Below are 20,985 nucleotides of genomic sequence, written 5' to 3'. Positions count from 1 at the left end.
TACAAGCCAATTAAAACAATTCTTAGTCAATTAAAACCTGACTGCAAAGGACAGTGTTTTGGCAGTATTTTACTATTACAAAAGAGCCCTGATGAAGGATTATGAGCTGCTGCAACCCAAGCAAAATTCTCAGAGTGGTTGTGATTAGGGAATTTCGCTGATTATCTACATACTAATGGGTCACAGCAAATAAATTAGAGAAGGAGTGCATCTTCTTTGTTGTAGAAGATGAGGGGAAGTGTCTTGGGTGATCCTTCTAAGGAGCACTCTATATATGTCCCTGAACATGACAACTTTCAGCTAATTTGACATTAATTTACTAAGGACTGTCCACAGACTGGGATGTTTCATGTGAACTGAACATAGGAATTAAGCATACAAAATTCCACTTACCTCTTGCCCTCCTTCTAGTATGCAGAGTTTAGCTGTCTGCTTTTTGGCATCAACTAAGACATTAAACATTGTACACAGAGAAGAAGGAATACGCAAGTCTGTTGATTTGTTTGTCTTTTGCAGCTTGACTTCAAATGCGATTCTTGTTCTGTTTATTAAAACACAATTCATAATATGAGCCTCTCTGATAATTTTAGGTGACTACTGCAGAAATATATAAACCTTATTCACCATGTTGACTTAATGATGTACGTGCACGTGAGAAATTTTTAGATATATAATTCTGAAAGTGCACAATATCTACCCATTCAATAAACAATGGCACTGATGGTAATTTCAAGGTTCTGCACTGCTTCAGCTACTGCAGTCAAATAATAACTGTATTATCTTCTTGACTACTAGATAACAATATGCTTCCTTGTATGGTGACTAAGAACAATTTAAAGCAATGAAAATACCCCACATATTGTAGCTCTTCATGTTAAAATGTAGTTTATAATAAAGTGCTAATCCAAGGAATATAGTTCTAATATATCCTCTTTAAGTTTTAACAGAAAAGAGAACCTCACTGGTAGAGTTTATTCTTAAACAAATATGAATACTTATATTGAAACCTAAGATGTATCGTGAGATCAATAATGAACAAAACTATTTTCTTTTCACTGAATGTTACTGAAATAAATGATTATAGTTTCAGAATACATAAATATAAGAATGTTTTATAATGTTATAATGTTAAAATGTTATATTTATTTACCTTCATTTGTAAACACAAACAGTAGAAATTAACACAATATTTTACAAAATGGGAACAGAATGATCTTTTTTCTAATTTAAGATATCTCACAGAACACAGCAGTATCACAGTAAGAAAATAGTTCCATCTTTCTTTTCTGAGTTGCTACTTTCCAATAAAACTCATCCTATGGATACCACTTCCTTTGCTTATCTCAATTTTGGCATCTTTGACAACACCAAAATATACTTAGGGTATGAACATTAGTATGTTATGTTTCAGCCTAGAATATCAATGTAGTTAAAATAATGTCACCAAGAGCTCTCTGTAATATTGACACAACCCTCATTTATTGCTGCCAAAATCTTATTCTCTACAACAGCAAGCAGCAAAGAGATGAGGATTGGTATCACTGACCAAAACACAACTCATAAGAAATTCTTTTTCTAGTGCCTCTGTGTAAACAATTTTTGCTCTTGGCTCCTACTTGTGATTCTGTCAGTGACCTGCTTTTACCTTATTATGTGTGTGGCACTAAAATCCACACAGTCAAATTGATATAGAGCAAAGTGTTAGATAATGTCAACATGCGGCATTAGATTTATTGCCTAGGAGAAATCAAAGTATTTATATTAATATAATTGCCTTCTCATATCGATATGTAACCACTTTAAATAAAATAATGCTTCAATAAATTATTATAACTAGTAATAATTTCATATATCCTTGTGTCTTTAAGCTGAAAACTTTTAAACAGATGGATGTAAGTTTGCATGACTGCTTGGAAAACTCTCATTTTAGTATTGTCTCATATCTACTTTTGCTATATACCATTCCACTCACTATATCATCTTCCTTCAAACACCAAATACAAATTTTTGTGGTATGCTCCTCCCTTTTTCACCAAAATATCACCACAGTAGATTTACAGTAATAGGTTCATATAGTAAGTCTCAGGTTCTTGTTCCTGTTACATTTAAAGAAAACAAAACAATACTGTGTTATCAGATTAAACTTCACTGATTATGAAAGCTTCGCTGTTCCTTTAGTCATCTATATCAATATTCCATATTTTCTGATTGACACTATTGAACTGTCTACAGATTTTGTTTTCTCCATTACTCTATTTCTTAGTCAACTGTTAACATTTGCCACAAATATGGAATGGCAAAGAGACAAATACGGAATGACTTCTAAGGCCTGTTCCTATCTTAATTTTTAAATCTCTCCCATTTTTCTATTGGTTATTTCAACCTTACCTTTTAACACAGGCTTCTATCATGTCAGAGGCCATGAGTTTAAGTCTCTGCTCTAAATGGTGCGCAAATTCGGGTTCTGGCCAGTGAAGATCAAAAACAAACATCTGCAGAGCATCCAGTTTCCAAAAAAGATCTTCTGATGTTGCTGAGCCGTTGCTATGGAAAACAAAATAAAACAAAATCCCCAAGAAACAGAAGATAAATGTATGGATGTCTATCCCATATACCACAGAATTATATAAGAGAATAAGATTTCCTCATCACCCCATCACTCTCCTTCACTTCACTTTATTTAATAGCACAGTTGCTTCTATTCCAAGGATGTGAAAATGGTAATGGAAAATTTTAAGTAATTCCAAATATGATGAAAAAAGTACAGTCTTCTCATCTGCTAGCTGAGGAATACGGTAGGCTGAGGGAGGTTAGGTGGGGTGATGAAGAACATGGGGGAATGAAGTAGCTCAAATTTCAGATCAAGACAGGAAACATAAAGGATAAAGGAATATTAATTAGTAAGGATGTTTTCCGAAACAGTTAGGATTTTGCATATATTTTCTTGCTTTCACAACTCAGGTAGATAAATATACCAAAGAACTAAAAATACTAATTGTAATATCATAAAAGAGATACTCAGACAAGTAGTCCCTTGATAAATGCTCATTAATTCAAATAGGGAATAAGAGAACAGAAATGATATAAGGAAATTTAAGCACAAACAAAATGGAATTAGTACAGCTCTCTTTTCAAGTTCTTCTTCCACCCTGAACCAAGCGATAAATTTCAAGACGTATGATAAGATACAGTAATTCAAGGCTAATCTTAGCTGTAAATACATTTAAGTTTCCACTCATGATGGTTATTGCTTAAGGAGCCATATATATATATATTACTTCACAGCACAGCATCCCAGAATGTTAGTGACAAAAGCCTCAAAAACAGCATGACAGGTTCAATTCTAATTCAGATAGCTTAAATATATACACACTGTCATTTTCTTGCTTCTATCTTATGTCAAAAAAACACAGTTATCAGAGGGCAAACTGACCCCAGCTCTCATGGAAGGAATTGGGCAGTGCTGAATGTGCTGAGTCAGGCAAGAGACAGGTTAAAAAATGAACTAACATAAAAATAGGGAAGATCTCTCATATTTGACTGACTAGTGTACTCATCAGTAGCACTAACACTGGGTCAAACCAGGCGGGCAGTGACACTGGGGAGTAAGGCCTAAAGCACATGTTCAGGCCTTTGGAGAGGTCGCACAGATGCAGCAGGAGCACTGCTTTGGTCTTAAGAAAACCCATCATCTTTCAGATTCACACAAGTGTCCCCTTTTTCCCTTGCCTTAATGCTAGCAGTACTACTGAGTCATCACTGTTCTCTGCTGTGCTGTCTTAGTGCCAAAAAAGACAGACAAGCTGGGAAAAGAGGGAGGCCAGAGAAGGCCGAGTGGTGATGCCTGCTTATGGAAAAGGCTAGGTTCAAACGAACAACTTCAATGTCATATTTTGATGTCTCTACTACATGCAAGAAGGATCACAGAATGAGTCACAGAATGAATCACAGAATGGTTTGGAATGGAAGGGACCTTTAAGATCATCTAGTTCCAGTGCCCCTGCTACACCTCCCTCTAGACCAGGTTGCTCAAAGCCCCATCCAGCCTAGCCTTGAATGCTTCCAGGGAAGTGGAATCTACAGTCTCTCTGGGTAACCTGTTCCAGTGTCTCACCAGCCTCACAGTAAAGAATTTCTTCCTAATATCTACTCTAAATCCACGTTCTTTCAGTTTATAGCCATTTCCCCTTGCCCTGTCGCTACGTGTTATTCTAAAAAGAATCTCTTCAGCTTTCCTGTAGCCCCCCTTCAAGTACTGTAACGCTGCTACAAGGTCCCCATGGAGCCTTCTTTCCCCTCGCTGAAGAGCCCCAGCTCTCTCAGTCTGTTATCACAGGGGAGGTGCTCCAGACCTCTGATCATCTTCATGGCCCTCCTCTGGACCTGCTACAATAGCTCCATGTCCTTCTTGTGTCTGGGGCTCCAGAAGTGGACACGGTACTTCAGGTGGGGTCTCATGAGAGCAGAGGGGCAGGATCATCTCCTTCTTCCTGCCAGTCATGCTTATCTCAAAGCAACCCAGGATACAGTTGGTTTTCTGGGCTGTAAGCACACATTGCTGGCTCATGCCGAGTCTTTCATCAACCAACACCCCTAAATCCTTCTCCTGCTCTCAAGCTGTTCTTCACCCAACCTATGTCTGTGCTTGGGACTGTCCTTTCACAGATGCAGGATAGTTCACAGTTTTCAAATAGGGCCTGAACATTATAATGCATTTTTCCTCACTTATCTTAAACAATAATTACTTATTTTACATCGTATTGTGCTCCTGGAAGAAAACAGCAGAAACCGTAAAAAAAGCCCAGGAGACTGCTAAGGTTACAACTTGCACAGGGATGTTACTGTTCAGGTTAGAGCTGAGTGAGGAGCATTTTTATACGCCTTTAATTTTGATTAAGAAACATCAGTAATGAACCCCACAACAACTCAGAAAGTCTATAATTTTGTTGGTCTGTTTTTTAAGTTATTTGACACTAATACTGGGGATTTCATTATATCTTCTTTGTACACTACCAGAGAATGAAGCTGTAGATGCTACATTATACACAATATCTGACTTAAAAATCACAGTCATTTTTTTAGACAGATGAGGTAAAAGATGATAAATGATATAGTGACAGAAATGGAGGTAATGCCAGTCAATATTAAAGTTGTTAAGAACACACTTTGTAGAAAACAAAATATACTTTCTCAAGAAACAAAACTACCATTCTTCATCATTAGATCATATTTTATCATTTTTTATCTTTTCATTTATATTTTTTCATTTTCAGCCTAATGGAATTCTAAATGAAATTCTTTAAGACTCAGGAGGACTAATGTGTTCTCAATAACATTAATGTATTCTTATGCACGTTCACCCCCTGGTAGCCACTTAATTTGGTTTCATTACACCACCAAGTAAAGTTTCAAATTAAAATAAATGTAGTAATAGACACAGGTTCATGAAACACTAATTCATTCTGTCAGAAACACTAATTCATTCATTCTCTTTTTATACGTTTTGAGATTCCATTCTTCAATTTTTATTCAGCACTGTCCGATGACATTTGAATTTGACTAGTGTATCTTTACACAAGTTAGATGAAGAAGGAAAATTAAGTGCTACAACAGAAACTAATTTTTCCTAGTTCAGGCACAAATATCCAATTTGTTTGCTATCTTCTGAAGAGAACTGTGATTTCAATCAACTTGTTCCTATTTGTACCAGATCACTGCTCTACACAGACTACAGATTTTTTTTCTGTCCATTATTCATTAAAGGCATTACAAATAATATTGTCATCATATGCCTTGCTACCCTGAAGTAGATCTAGAGTCTGAAGATTTTGTTTCCTCTTGGATAGCTGGTTATATCAGCTCAGAGTTTAATACTCCATAAAATGCAATGTGAAGAGAAGCCAAAGTCAGTTTTCACCTCCTCCTGGCAGCAGGAGGTATTCCCACATTCAAATCAAGCCACTGAAGCATTTGAATTTATGTGCATAATTACAAAACCCATTCTTGGCCACTGTAAGGTTTTTATTTGAACACTTATGATAAGCTAATTTGGCCTAATGAATGGAATAATATTGCTTTACCTGAAAATTGCTACTCTTTTTTCAACTATACTCAATAGAGTTATTTACTGATCTAAAATTAAGTGCAAACTCTGCTGTTCTGCAATCAAGATTTAAGATTTCAGGATTATTTGTGCAAAAGGTACTGATTAGTTTTTGTCTCTTTTTAATTGGGTCCTTGGAATAAAAGATTTCCAATGGTCTAAAGAGGCCCACACTAATTTTTTAACAGCATTTATCACACCAAAGGTTTCATTTAGGAAAGTTATACCAGTATAATCCTCCAACCAGGACCAATACTTCTTATATATTAATTATAAATCCAATACGTAAAATACATGCATTTTAAAATCTAGAAGTAACAAGTAACCTTTAAAGGGTGAGGATAAATAGGCAAATAGATCTGAGTAGCAGATGACCAATTAGTTTGTACTCAGAGCTGAAATCAATTGCATAAGCACATTAGAAGAGATCTAGAATTACAGTAAACACAAAAGCTACCAAAGCCAAGGATTAAGAGGAATTTTGTCAGGTTTTAGAAGAATTAGCAGCAGAACAGCAACCACAGTACTCAACAGACAAGTGCGAGAAATCTGGCAGGGCACAAACTATCAACTCTCATAGTAATGGATGTGAGTACTTGTTAGGTGTGTTTAATTCCATTGCAAAACTTGAGAAAACAATACTTGGCTTGAAATTTTATTATCAAGCTTTGTGTGTTACATGTATGTTTTCTGAAGTCATTCACTTTCATCCTTTCCTATTACAACTCAAGCTAAAGCAAAGTTCTCCTGGAATCTTCATCTAGTATATATAAATGTGCCCATAGGAATTCTGGCCTGTAACTATAAGAGTATTCCTGCAGAATAGGGCATATCTGTTCTATTTTATACTTTTTATTTATTTATTTATTTATTTATTTTTTTTCCTGAGGAAAGAACACAAATGTTGGGGACAAAACAAAAACAAATATGTATGTTTTGAAACAGGCAAAGCAATAGAGGTACTTCTATTCTGGGTACTAATTAACCTTTAAAATTTTCTTCTAATATGGATATTTAATGGCTATATTTGCAATCAACTGCTGGAATCACTTTTCAGGACCAGTTTTCACATACAATGAGTTAATATAGCCCATGCAAAAATGAGCTGCATCACTTTATGATCTATGATCAGTTATTCAAAAAATTCCTCACTGATTATTAATTAAGAATAATAATTAAGTAGTTCAGGGTATAAAACATCACTCATACTTTCACAAACCTTTGCTAAGCTCATTTTTTAAGTTACTGAGTTTAAGATCAATTCATTTAAAGGCACTAGAAAGCACAACTCGCTAACAGTCCATGCTTGGCTCACTCCTAAGAAACGATTTCCAACTAAGGGATTATAAACACCATGCAATCCAAAAACAGCTGCACAGAACAGTTACAAGGCCATGCAGAGCTGACATACAGTCAGAAGGTTATTGAAGAATACACACGTGGATTCATACATGGAAGTCATCCAGGTTGGTGTAGTAAAGCTAGGCATTTGTGGAAGATTAAGAGGCAAACTTGGAACTTTTGGAAGAGCTACATTAGGAAGACTGTTGGTGATGCTCCTGTGAAGAAATAAACAATGTAGAAATACAATAAAAAATAGAATATTTAGAGGACAACAGAGGACAACACCTGGTTAGACAGAAAGCTGCAGGCAGGTGCTTTGCAGAAATCCCATAGGAAAAACTTACTTGACAGGTTGCCACGACTCTTGTTCAAGACCTCTGTGAATGGACTGGGCAATTGATGATTCCATCAGGTCAATGTAGCGGATGACCATGGGAACAAAAATTTCTTGCAAGTGCTTGTGAAACTTTCCATTGCACAAAAATGCTTTAAAAGGAAACAAACCAGAAATAAACGTCAGGTCTTTCTCTCATTTATTATGCAACAGGAAAAAAATATCTCTTAAAATGCTTTACAATACAAAAATATTGTAAGAATAAATACAGTGTGATGCAGCCTGTGTAGTAAGTACAGTAAATAAAAAAAAAAAAAACAACAAAAACAAACAAAACAAGAGCATCATGAAGACTTTGCAGTCCATTTTTAGATGTCACTGTTATGAAAAATAGGCACATATGTAAGTCCTTTGTTGAGCCAGATCACTTCTGTATCCTCTTAAGATATATTTTGCTTAATCTAAGCCTTAGTCATTTTGTTCAACAGAACCAAAATAAAATTAAACAAATTTCAATGATATTAAATTATTTTCATTCTCCTTATGCTAAGAACAAAGGCTACAATAAAACATTCCAGCTTTCTGGCCAAAGGGATATTCCATACCATATAACATCATTTGAAAACAAACGAAACTGAGGAGAGTTGTCCAGCAGCTGCTGCTCTAGGACTGGCTGGCCATCAGTCAGCAGGTAGAGAGCAATGGTTTTATGTACTGCTTTTTTCATAAATATATATTATTATACTTCCTATTATTCTGCTTTTCTCTTCTACTCCTGTCTTAGAAAATAGATTTTATGTCAATCCCCAAGTTCTACTGCATTGTTTTTTTTTTTTCTCCTTCTCTCCCCCATTCCACTGGGAGTGGGAGAAGTGAGCGAACAACTGTGTGGCACTGAGCTGCCTGCAGGCTTAAACCACAACAACTATATGCAAGAATATAGTGAAATGTAGCCTTTTCTTCAGAGAACTTATAGGAAAAGGATAATGTGACATAAGAGTATTTATGGGAATAAGAACAGTTTATCCACCTGGTCTATGTCCTCAAGAGCTAGCAAAATCCTGAATCAATGCCTGTACCTACATGGAACACTCCATGATCTTTGGAATAGGAAAATAAGTCTTAGTGTGTATATGCATGCCAGAATTCACAACCAAAATCCTTCCTTTTGTAATTCAGAAACACACACCATACAGATTCATGAACCAAAAGCAGATCCTTTCCAGTTTGTGCTCATGTGAAACCCATCCCCATGAGCCATGCTTGTTCCTGTTCTGCCTACTCAAGCGCCTTACAAAATCTGTAAGGATGTGAACTCTGCTTCCCTTCTGGAAGACAGCCTACACTCAGGTACAATCACCTCCCATTATACAGTCATTGTAGTCATAATTATTTTAATGAAGTCCTGAAGAATAGTTGTCTGAAATGCTTAGGAAAGCTAATGACATGTAACACTGCTACAGGCTTTCTCTTTATTTTTGAAAGAAGCAGAGTCAGTCAGTGGGCGATACTATAAGGATGAAGTGCATTTCTGCAGCTACAAGGTGTAGAAAATTATCTGCTCCACAGATGGGATTTACTATATGAAAAACTGTACAGACAAAGTAAACTGAAGATGCTCAAAATCTAAAAATGAGTTTGCCATCACTGCTGTTTGTTCTGATAGCCCTTAGAATGTTCTTTAGTGAAGACTCATCTTTACTGTACCTAAAGTCTGTCCCACCAAGGGACTATATCAGTATCATGTTTTGAACGTCCATGTTCACCCATTAATCTAGTACTATTATTAGAACTGTAACAATATTCCCATGTGTCATGTAGGCAAGCTGAGTCACAATGAGGAGTTTTCATGATTTCTCTTACTGTTACGTGTTTTACATTCTCTTGTGCTTCAGCTTTCTCTTCAGCTCATTGTGCTTCAGGCTTGAGTTCACTCACTCTTTATATCTCAAGCTACCAAACACTTCACATGGAATGCTTTCTGTGTTTCTCCTCTTACTTATCCCTGCCCCCAGACTTCTCATCTGACATGCATGGGTACCCCAGTTGCATTTTGAGGAGGTCTCTTCTTCCTCAGAGTAAAAGGCCAGATCATGTGGCTCAAAACCCTGGAATCCATTTCATGAAGATATGAACTCCTCTTGTTCTAGTTCACTACTGCAACTCCATGTGTAACATACAAAAACAACGTCTGTAACTTACAGAAACTCCTTTGTTTTCTCTTTATGACTGTTTACCACAGACAGAATCTAGGGAGATGAAGATTGTGAAGAAAGTGTGTCATCAAGTTATATTTTCTTATTTTTACTTGCACTGCAGGGAAATGTACTGCTGAATGTCTGAATGCTCCTTCCTTTAAAACATTCTTGGAGAACTGGAAAATTATGTATCAATCACTTTTTCAGAGGGAGAGAAGACTGATGAGATCATCACTCTCTTCTTTTGTCCACCTGCCTCTCTTCCGAAGAATTTTAATACTTATAGCTAATTTCAGTGTTATATAGAAACAAGTGTGGAGATCTCCACCAAATCAAGTCTCACGAAAACATGCAGCTAGGTAACAGACAGAGATTGTTAAGGTTTCCGCTGAGAAAAAGGCAGCAGCATAGGCTTCTCTCTTATTGAACCCTTGAGAATCTACCCTGGAGAACACCTATGAGTCCATTAAAAACACAATCCGTTATTTACACTGCTCATAGTACTTGTTAACTACCTAGCATAATTAATTGCATAACCAGTCTTTCAAAGCTGTGTTGTTTTTCCCTTGTATTTGTATATCTTAAAAATGCAGCATCTCTACCCAGCAATAGCAGCACCTGAGAAGGATTTGGATATTAACACAAAGATGTGGAAGCTTGCCCACATGTTGAGTGCTTCACAGTAAACAGCTGATAAACATTGCCTTTGAGAAACAAAAGGTGGCAGGCATCAAGCTACATACAAGGCTGATTTTTTAAGGCTACTTTGAACTTAAAAACAACAACAAGAACACAACTGTGTCAATTAAGTAAATATTGCTGCTTTACGGTGAATCAGTTCAAGGATGGGCATTAATCAGGCAATCACAGTTACCTGAGGGGATGAGCCTGAGTTCACTGTTTTCTGAACACACCGCAGAAATGCTCTGCTGCAAGACCTGCTCAGGGAATTACAATAATAGAGCCTCATGGGCAGGAGGGCAGCTCTTGTTATTCAGAAGTCAGAATGAAATTTAAAGAAGTCACAAGCAATAAAAGCTGTTCAACTTAGAAAGCTGAATCATTTTCCTAACATCCTGACACCAATCTTTGCAGGGAAATGAAACTACCTAAAACGACGCCAAGATGCTTAATCTGACTGCACTCCAAGTAGATCGCTCTGTATGTGGGCACACACATGCAAGTGCTGTCTTGGATAAACAACTCTGTGAGCATTCTGTTTTCACAGAGTTGAGGACATGACAGGTTTGATTTACCCATATGGAGATCTCAAGGATTACAGCAGGGGAGGGAAAGAACTCAGTGCCCAGGATTGAGTGACAGAGCTCAATATCATCAGCAAACTCACGGCACTCTACCCTGTCATTAGAATTGATCTTGCCAACAGGTACCACCTGTGCATCTAAGCAGATGGGAAACAAGAGATCCTTGAGGTAATGCCACACTTCAAAGCCCTCAACTACCACTTGTCTCCAAAGCTACATAGCTTAATTCTCCGTCATCTTGTCAATATAGATGCCCCACGTGCTCTTCATGTGAGCCATCTCATATTCACACAAACAACAACAAAACAAAACTCTGCCAGGGCAAGGCAATATGTGTACAATATTAAGGAGAAATGGATTGTGGAAACAGAAACATCTCCCAGATAAGAAATATTGGAATTCAAGACAAAAGTTATTCAACTCTCACATAGCTGAAAAATGCTAAAACACAACATGAAAAGACCAGAGGTGAAAAGTACAGTGTAACAACACAGTACTGGAATAAGGTTCTCTAACAGCAGGAAAACAATCTACTCTTCTTACATACATTAGAAACTTTGGGACTTGTATTCATTTTACCCATGCAGATGTTTTGGGAGTTATGTTAGAACCAGCATGGCAAGCTGTCCTCAAGAGCTTCTCCAGAATCAGAGGTAAGGGGAAGAATGAAACAGTGGCAAAATCAGCACTTTGGAAGAATCTACAATCATCCTGCTCTTTACAGGACTCATGAAGGCACCACTTGGCTTTCCTGAGAAATTTTAAAATCCAATTTAAAAAGAGTACATTTCAAGAAGGAGGATTCCTTGGGGCTCTGTGTTCTATTTGTAACAGCTGAAAATCATCCAATCCACTAGAAGTTGTTGATATTTCTATCTGTTTATTGTTCGTAGTTCATTCTGTTTCCACAAAGCATCTGTTAATCAGTTGTCTGAATTCTAGCAAAAACAGCAAGTGTCTCAGCTTATATGCTAAATGCTACGAATTTTGCTGTATGAGACATACTTCAGAAATGACACAGACAATGACACTGAGAGCACCCTCAGCAAGTTACAGATGACATGAAGCTGAGTGGGACAGTTGACAGCTGGAAGGAAGGGAAGCCATCCAAAGGGACCTGGACAGGCTGAAGAAGTGGGCCCATGAAAACCTAGTGAGTTTCAACAAGGTGCTGCACTTGGGTCAGGGCAATCCCAGGTATTTATACAAACTGGGAGAAGATCTCATTGAGAATAGCCCTGTGGAGAAGGACTTGGGAGTCCTGGTGGATGAGAAGCTGGACACGAGCCAGCAGTGTGCACTTGCAGCCTGGAAGGCCAACTGTGTTCTGGGCCGCATTAAAAAAGGGGTGGCCTGCAGGGAAAGGGAGGTGATTGTCCCCCTCGGCTCTTGTGAGACCCCATCTGGAGTACTGCGTCCAGGCCTGGGGCCCCCAGCACAGGAAGGATGTGGAGCTCTTCAGATGGGTCCAGAGGAGGGTCACTAAGATGATAAGAGGGCTGGAGCACCTCTCATGTGAAGAAAGGTTAAGGGAACTTAGCTTGTTTAGCTTGGAGAAGAGAAGGCTCCGGGGAGACCTCATTGTGGCCTTCCAATACTTGAGGGGAGCATATAAACAAGAAGGGAAACCGCTGTTTACGAGGGTGGATAGGGATAGGACAAGGGGGAATGGTCTTAAACTGCAACAGGGGAGGTTTAGGTTAGAGATTAAGAGGAAGTTTTTCACACAGAGGGTGGTGACACACTGGAACGGGTTGCCCAAGGAGGTTGTGGATGCCCTATCCCTGGAGGCATTCAAGGCCAGGCTGGATGTGGCTCTGGGCAGCCTGGTCCGGAGGCAGGCGACCCTGCACACAGCAGGGGGATGAAACTAGATGATCATTGTGGTTCTTTCCAACCCAGGCCATTCTATTAATGCAGTTTAGAGAGCAATACTGGAAAATAAAAAACAAAATATATCAAAGAACTCCAGTTTTGAATCAATAGTCATGATAATGGCAATAGTTTTCAAGAGACTCAATTTCAACATCCAGTTTTTTCAAAGTAAGCTTCATCAGACAGATGTGCCCTAAGTGACTTAGAGCAGGCTCACAGGTATTTCACTAGTAATACTCAGTGAAGGAAAGACTGCTGAGCAACAGCAGAGTATATTATATCAGTAAATAATGCAGCTAAAATTCCATGATATCAGAATGGAAACAAAACTTGGAAAGAAAAGGAGCAGAATATTGAAATATAAAATTAAAATACCTATAAAATTAGCTAAATACAGAAACACTTGATGGAATCGTGCATATGCCAGTAAAAAAGTATCTCTGATTTTGTTAACCAAGAGAAGCTGAGATATGTCTTTCCTGAAGCACTAAAAAAAGTGATTAATATGAATAATTAAACAACCATAGAATCTAAATAGTCCTCTTAAAGCAATCCCCTTCATAATATAATTAATAGGCTTAGTAGAGAAAAAGTAACATATCATTACTGAGAAAAGATACAGTCCTGGGACAATCATAGATTTCTTCTATGAACATGCAACTCTGGAAAAAATAATCTTGTTATCATAGAGAGATATTGGGTACTGCTATCTCTGTACCATCTGCAAAGCTTTACATAGTCAGGCACAACTGAGTATCAACAACTGAAACTTTGGAGATCATTAACATTTATATTATAGAAGTAGCTACAGCATTTTTTCCCAAACATTTAGATTTTGAAAATTCACAACAAATTTATCTTCAATCTATTACCCATCTCTACAGCACACATCGCTTTGAAATCACTTTTTGTTGCAATGTCTCATAGGATAGGAAGATCACATTCCTTGATCCATTTGAAAAAGTCAGACTTCATTGGTAAGACTTAGAGCAACAGAAGGACAATCGCTAACAAACTCAGAACATACTTCTTAATTCTTGTGGAATAAGGCCAGAAAATACAGGAAAGCTTCAAGTGACTTAGAATGGAATCCTTCATAATAGAAATGTGAAGCGAGCTTGAGTCAGGACTTCCCCCTCCTTTTAATTCAAGAAAAGTTATTTAATGGAAAATATGATTATATGATTTTTTTTATTCCTTAGTGCCATATGAATACTGTATTTCAATCAGTTGGCTTTAATTATGTACAGTGTTTTGCATTCCACTTAAAATAACACATCTGATATGTTTCAGTTCTGAAGTCTATGTGTTTTCATTATTGAACACTAATTCCAATATTGTATTTTAGTGACACAGTTATAAAAATTACCATACAATGAAATTTCTCTTTAATGCTGTAAATGTTCGATCGCTTCTTTATTGTTACGAGTTTGCCCATGTCAGGTTTGCGCGAAAACTGACTCCCGCATCGAACATTTTGAGCTCGTTTAAAGCTCTTGAGATAGAATAACACGCAGGTGTCAGTTCTCCAAATTTCACTGAAGATTAACCTAATATGCAATATGGTGACCTAACAGTTCTTCATTTGAAAGAAATCTGAAAAGTAATCTCTGATAAAGCTGAAGAGTGAGAATAACCCAGTGGGATTTCCACCTCTTCATTTCCTAATGAGATTTTTGATAATGAGAGGTGACTTTGCCAGTCACTGTGGGCTCTATTATGGCTAATTTACCCCACTTCACTCTCCTTGTTAATTATTAACACTAGCCTTTTTATCCTCATGAGGCCACATTCCAGTTTTTCCCTTTTTAGATTTTTTTTTCTAAATCTATCTTTATGAAGGTGATAGTTTCCAGGAAAAGGTTTTCACTTAGAGTACAGCCAGAATTATTTATTTCACTTTGGAAGACTGTAAAATTGATTATATAAGCATGGGGAGCTATTTCTAGTGGCTTTAATATACTTGCAAGGTGAAAAGGCTGTTAATTAAAGAATAAGCACTGTGGTTATGTTTCACTTGGGAATCAGTTCTTGGTAGAATGGTCAGTTGCCACTTGCTAACATATCCACTGATTAAAAGGTGACTAATTTCCATGGTTGCTTTCCAATAGTTACATGAAAAAAAATGAGAGTATAATTTTCCAGATGGTTTCCACTCACCAGAAACTGTCATTTACTATATCTATTACCTCTAGGGAATCACTGAAATTGGTATACAGGTGTGACATTTTAGATTGCAGTCATTTCAGCCAAGGTTTTAAAATCTTGCTAATAATTGCTTTGACATGAAAAAAATATTTACCTGATTTTCTATAAAATACCTTTCCCAAGGCTGATTGAATCATTTAGCATTATTTTCTGTGTAATCTTTAAAGGAAAGAAAACTCAGTTGAAAAATTTCAATTGCTCAGATCCAGAATGCTATCTCAAACCCATGGATTAAGACCATAAACTATTAGACCTCAAAACATCCAGTTTTTCTTCAGACTTTGTACTCCAGGAGAATATAGGACCTTTCAGTTGAAACCCCTTTATTACCCAGAAGATAGGAATGATTCGAGGGTACCACCAGTGTTAACCATGTAAAAAAACAAACTGCTTTTGATTTAAGATGTAGTTGAATATGGAAATACTGGCAAGCACTTACAACACAGTAAGTTTCCAAAGAACAGATAAACTACTCTGAATTTATTCCTAATGCAAGATAGAATTAAATACACTGCTTAAGACAATACGTTTGTTCCCTAGCCATGTTTTATTCAAGTAATGTAGCTAATGGGGAGAATAGCATCCAATACCAACAGATATGAAGCTAAATGAAGGTGCTGAAAACATTGGAAGAGACATTATGCCTATAGAAGGGATATGAATTTGCAGCTTTGTAGGCCCTTAGTTTGAGGGAATCTTTGAGCACAGGACATATATTTCTCTTTGACATAGTTCACTTTATGAGTTTCAACTTCAGGACTTGGTAATAGTCCAGACATGATTGCTTGTGGTTACTATTTCCTTATGGCTCTTTCCTCATTAAAGCACCTTTTTTTTCTTCCCCCTAAATGTGTAATTCCCAATGCTCACTGGGTAAAGACTTCAGATGTTGAACGTGGATTTTAGACCTTACACAGGAAATCAGACAACCATCTAAAGTAATGTGTACCTGACCCTTTTATGAGACCTGCCACAAAACTGAACTGATTCCTACACACTCCCGAGCAGCTTTCTAAATCAAGCATAAACTAGCCACCATCAGAGCAATTTTGTGCAGTTTGGCCAAAAAAAGTACCCAGATCAACAATTCCCAAATATCTGCAATTTTCTTTCATTAGGACTATGTGCCAAAAAGAAAATAATCTGGAATATGGCATTTCACATGTTGCGATGTGTCCGAATAAGGAGAGGTATTTCAGGAAAACAGACATCTAAGACTGGATGCTGAAGTTCTCTCACCCTGCCCAGACCACATCCATTGTGCTGCAGTAACAGTGACTCAACAGTCCTATTTAAGGCTCAGCTTTAGTTTAGTAGCCCTTCGCTTTTCCCTTCATGAGAGCAGTCATCTACTGACACTGACACTCTTACCTTGGAGAATCACAAACACATTTCTAGGGTATAGGGATATAAAAAACAAACAAACGAACAAAATCCAACATCTTATGCACACAGTAAGCAGAGACCCAAAGATCTTACTGTCATTTCTGAGGGAGTTATTCAGTAGCTGGAAAAGTGGGAAGCTGTCCCAGGAGTCCTGTGGCTGTGCTTCAAGCGCTGAATCCATATCAACAGAATAAAGAGACAAAAACTTCTCTGCATGCTCAGCCAATAACTCTGGCCACCAAGCGAATGCCTGCAAATGTGACAAAACAGAATTACCAACATAAGTTGCAAAGCAAAGAGATGCATTGTATTTATGGCAAAATACATTTGGATATGTCACTTCACATCTGTCTTATTCAAAGGGGATGAAAGGACTGTGTGAAAAATGTGAGAACATTTTGTAAGTCTTTGTCTCTATAATATAAGAAAGCAAATAGATTATGCTGGGAAAGACAACAGAATCAGAACAAAAACATAAAACAAAGAATCAAAAGCAAACTTTCCTACCACAAGACCTGCCAAGAACTCCATCTGAAAAGGACCATAAATCCTGAAACTCTTTTTGCCAAGAGAAAGAACAAAGGACTATATGTCATCAGATCAGTTTATTTTTCAAATAATTTCTGTACATACATTTTGCTCTTATTTGCTCATCAGAAAGGACGGACTGAATGTGAAACATTATTCCTCAAAGTCTAAGTGTTTTGTAATAAACAGAATATTTTTAAACTCCTAATTTTGTCTTAAATATGTCATCTTCTCCTGAGGAAAGCACACCGTTTCCCTTCACCAAAGGGTTCTCTAGAAATTCACAAATGTTTCTATCAATTTTCACCAAATTAAGAACTTGTTAGAAAACTAATAAAAATTAAGATTCTTAGGTAAGCTCAGCTTACAGATGGAACTTATGAAAAACAGTGTGTCATCAAGTAAAGCCATTTTTATATTAAAAGCCACCTGATATGTAAGTCTTCTAACTTATAACTGTCATTTAAATCTAAGGTTTGAAAGGTCAGCATTGAAATTGAATCAAAGGAACCCATATATTAAAGATGTTGAAGTAAGCTTATGAAATGGGATGAATATCACACAATGCTGAGAGTGCTTTGTTCAGAGCTAATGAAAACACAATGATCAGAAATGCCTACACACTAGATAAGAAAAAGCCTTTCAACTAATGCTCCTCCATTTGAATATCTCATTCCGAATACTTTTGAGTTATCTATCTGGAATGTGTGTAGCTTGAGCTACACGAGTATTGAGTTGCCACAGCTTCTAATAATGTCACTTGTATTTCTGAAATGCAAATCCTAGAAATGCAGAATGATCTGCTCAGTCCAGAAAGGGATCAAATAAGAGATAACTTCCAAAGGTATGATCTTGCATCTTCGACTTCCTGATGGACTCGACTTTCTAGATACAGGGTGGATTACTGCAGCTTAAACAAGGAAAAGATGGAGTGGCAAATGGTTTAAAAAAAAATGCTCATCAGGCTGGAAGCATTACTGAAGGACACTTGGTGTGCTGCAGCGTCAGAACTTAAGGACACTGGTTGGTATCACAGTGAAAAGAACAGAAGAGGCTGCGGAAATTTTGGCAAGAGTTTGAAATGGAGTTTTTTCTTCAAACTGGAGTAAGTTTCTCATTAGCAAATCCTGTTTAAATGGAAGCATTACTGTTACTCTAGAAAATAAAGAAATGCAAAGAAATAAGGATAGAAGAAAAGATACATACAGGCTTTGTCAAGTGTCCCTTTCAGGCAAACAAAATTCCTTTTCAAAAATATTGCTAGAAAATCAAAGCAAAAAAAGAAAACCCCAAATCTGAGCAAAACAACACATTCTTTTTCCACCTTCTTCCTCTCTGCAAATTATTCTGACCCTCTCAAAAACTACTCATCACTACGTGGGCAGTAAGAAGAAGAGAACAGCAAATACCACAGCTAAGATGGTTCTTCAGTTTTTATGGATAATACAAAAACAGGCAATTGGTGACACACATTCTATAGAACAACGGCATTGACATCATCAGAGGAAAACTAAAGAGCTGAGACTGCAGAATGACACGCAAATATAGCAACACAACACCAGAAATCATCAGATCAATTCATGCTAACCATTCAATGCACAGTTCCATGCTCTAAGTGGTGAAAAATAACGAATCAATGTGTCACATACCTCTCTTCCCTTTGGGAATCCCAGAAATTTGGAAGTATTGTGAATAAAAAAAAAAAAGTAGTGTTACAAATTCTGATAAACTTTTAGAGAGTTTGAGAATCTTAGAGATTTCTGATCCTTTTCATCAGCTGCACCACTGAACACTGAACATTTACTTAACATTACAATGTGAAGCCAATGTACTTAATCTTCTGTTTCGAGTAGGGAGTGTATAATTTTTGTGATCTTTTTCTCATACGTATTTTAGTACTGAAATTCTTCCTGTTGTATAAATTTCAGTAAAGTTGAACATATAGCAAGGAAGGGGGATATAATCTCAGAATTCTCTTTATTCTTCTCAAACTGTCCTAGATTGACAACTTCTGCTGAACTGATTTTTCTGAAGGTTCGTGCAAACTTGCCCTTCTAGAAAATACCACATCCCTGAATGAGAGTTAGTAAAGTGGACAGTGATCTTTGAAAAGAGGTGTTTAATCATACATATATCATTTTATTTGTTTCCTTTGTGCTCTTTTTCCATAGAATTACAATATTCCTACATTAATGTAGAATTTGTCTCAAATGACAAAGACAATAATATATATTTTTATTAAGTAATCATTACAGAGTAGCACAGTAACACAGAATGGGATCTCTAGGGAATTAATTTCAAATCACTGAAACAGCTGTTTCTTCAGTGTAAGATAAAATATCTCTAACAAGTTCACACATGACAGATGTAGGCTAAAAACTAGATTTGGTAGTGTGATATAAAACCAGATGTTTTGAATGATCATATTTCTAACTATATATACGAAATCATGTTTATCTTTTTGTATATTTTCCTCAAAAATATTTATTGATTTTCTGAGAGCATTTTAAAAACAATTTCCTGAACCTTAGAAAACTATATTTATCCATTACGTGTTAATAATATATACAATTATGGGTACCTGGTCAAGTTTATTTTTGTAGTACCTTGATATAAAGGGTGCTGTAATTCTAAATTTTCTAAATATTATGGTTTCTGTATCACAAAGGAAAAGACTTGATAGCAAGAAACACAAAATTATTCATTATTTTTTTTCTTTCTACTTAGAAGTGCCATTTTGAAAAGGGCAAGTTTAAAAGCAGTACTTTTCTAATCAACAGAAAAGCAAGAGGAATGTGCTAATTATACCCACCATAATTTTAATGTTGAAATCAAAACCTAAACAGCATGATGGAAACCAGCATTCAGCTACATTTTCTTTCTATTTTGAGTGACAGGTGAAAAGTTGGAAGGAACAACTGCATAAGGCTATGAATGTTTTCCATACCATTTCACAACCTCCAGCACAAAGATGTTTTCTGTATTTTATGCTCTTTAATTTTTTGTTTCTATACCTACAGTTCATTCAAGCGATTCAAGTAGAGTTGTATTTCACTTCACTTTTCATAAGCTTCAAGTCCCTTATTCCTCTGTAAATGTGAACTGCCTTAAACATATGTCAGAAGGTAAAGCTAAAATGTTTCTTGACAGAATTGCTTCGCATCAGGGGAGAATAAACATCGGAAGAAACCATTCTCTACAGTTACAGCCTCACCTCAGAATGATGTTCTTCATTTTGCTGCAGTACTTCGATACAGAGCTCTGCGAGGTGAAGAACCTCTTCCAGTTTTCTAGCAGGCGTGGCTTGGTTCATGGCCTCTACATGAATACAAAAGAAGCAAACCAACATTGCTTTATTTTGAAATAAATATATTTCTCTACAGCAAGGGAAAATGTTGTCAGAACGGAAGTTTCAGTTTTCTGAAGTATAAGCAATTTCACATGTTGAGAACGATCACTTAACATATGTAAAAGCTGCCGAATGCCCAGATCACTTGAAAGGGAAAATATTTATTTCACAAAAGAATTGGTGATCATTATAAACATTATCTAATTTAGTGTGTGAGAACTAGCAGGTGCATCGATGTATTAGTTGCACAACTTCTGCAACAAGCAAGTTCTAATTCTCTCCAAGGTCAGAGATAGAAAGACAGCAGGCACTCGAGACCTTTTCTGTTATTGTACTGTCGGTACAATACCATTCTCACTAGATGACTCATTACCGTCCTCAGCATTCATGCATTT

General features: G+C 36.7%; 1 protein-coding gene across 3 annotated transcripts in view; it reads right to left on the bottom strand.

Moving 5' to 3' along the window:
- Positions 1-20,985, bottom strand: part of CADPS2 (calcium dependent secretion activator 2) — a 283,917-nt gene that overhangs the window by 40,832 nt on the left and 222,100 nt on the right. For 2 of the 3 annotated variants that reach the window (XM_072335402.1, XM_072335413.1), the window contains 5 exons: positions 20,456-20,559; positions 16,807-16,963; positions 7,792-7,933; positions 2,389-2,544; positions 394-541 (listed from right to left, as the gene is read on the bottom strand). In XM_072335402.1, coding sequence (XP_072191503.1) covers positions 394-541; positions 2,389-2,544; positions 7,792-7,933; positions 16,807-16,963; positions 20,456-20,559 — 707 coding nt within the window. Of the gene's footprint in view, positions 1-393; positions 542-2,388; positions 2,545-7,554; positions 7,663-7,791; positions 7,934-16,806; positions 16,964-20,455; positions 20,560-20,985 lie in introns of all 3 variants that reach the window. The other variant, XM_072335394.1, reaches the window with a different exon arrangement.

This window comes from Excalfactoria chinensis, chromosome 1 (assembly GCF_039878825.1).
Source record: "Excalfactoria chinensis isolate bCotChi1 chromosome 1, bCotChi1.hap2, whole genome shotgun sequence".
Classification (NCBI taxonomy): Eukaryota; Metazoa; Chordata; class Aves; order Galliformes; family Phasianidae; genus Excalfactoria; species Excalfactoria chinensis.
Note: the sequence above shows the minus strand (reverse complement) of the source record. Positions and strands in the feature narration are given on the sequence as shown.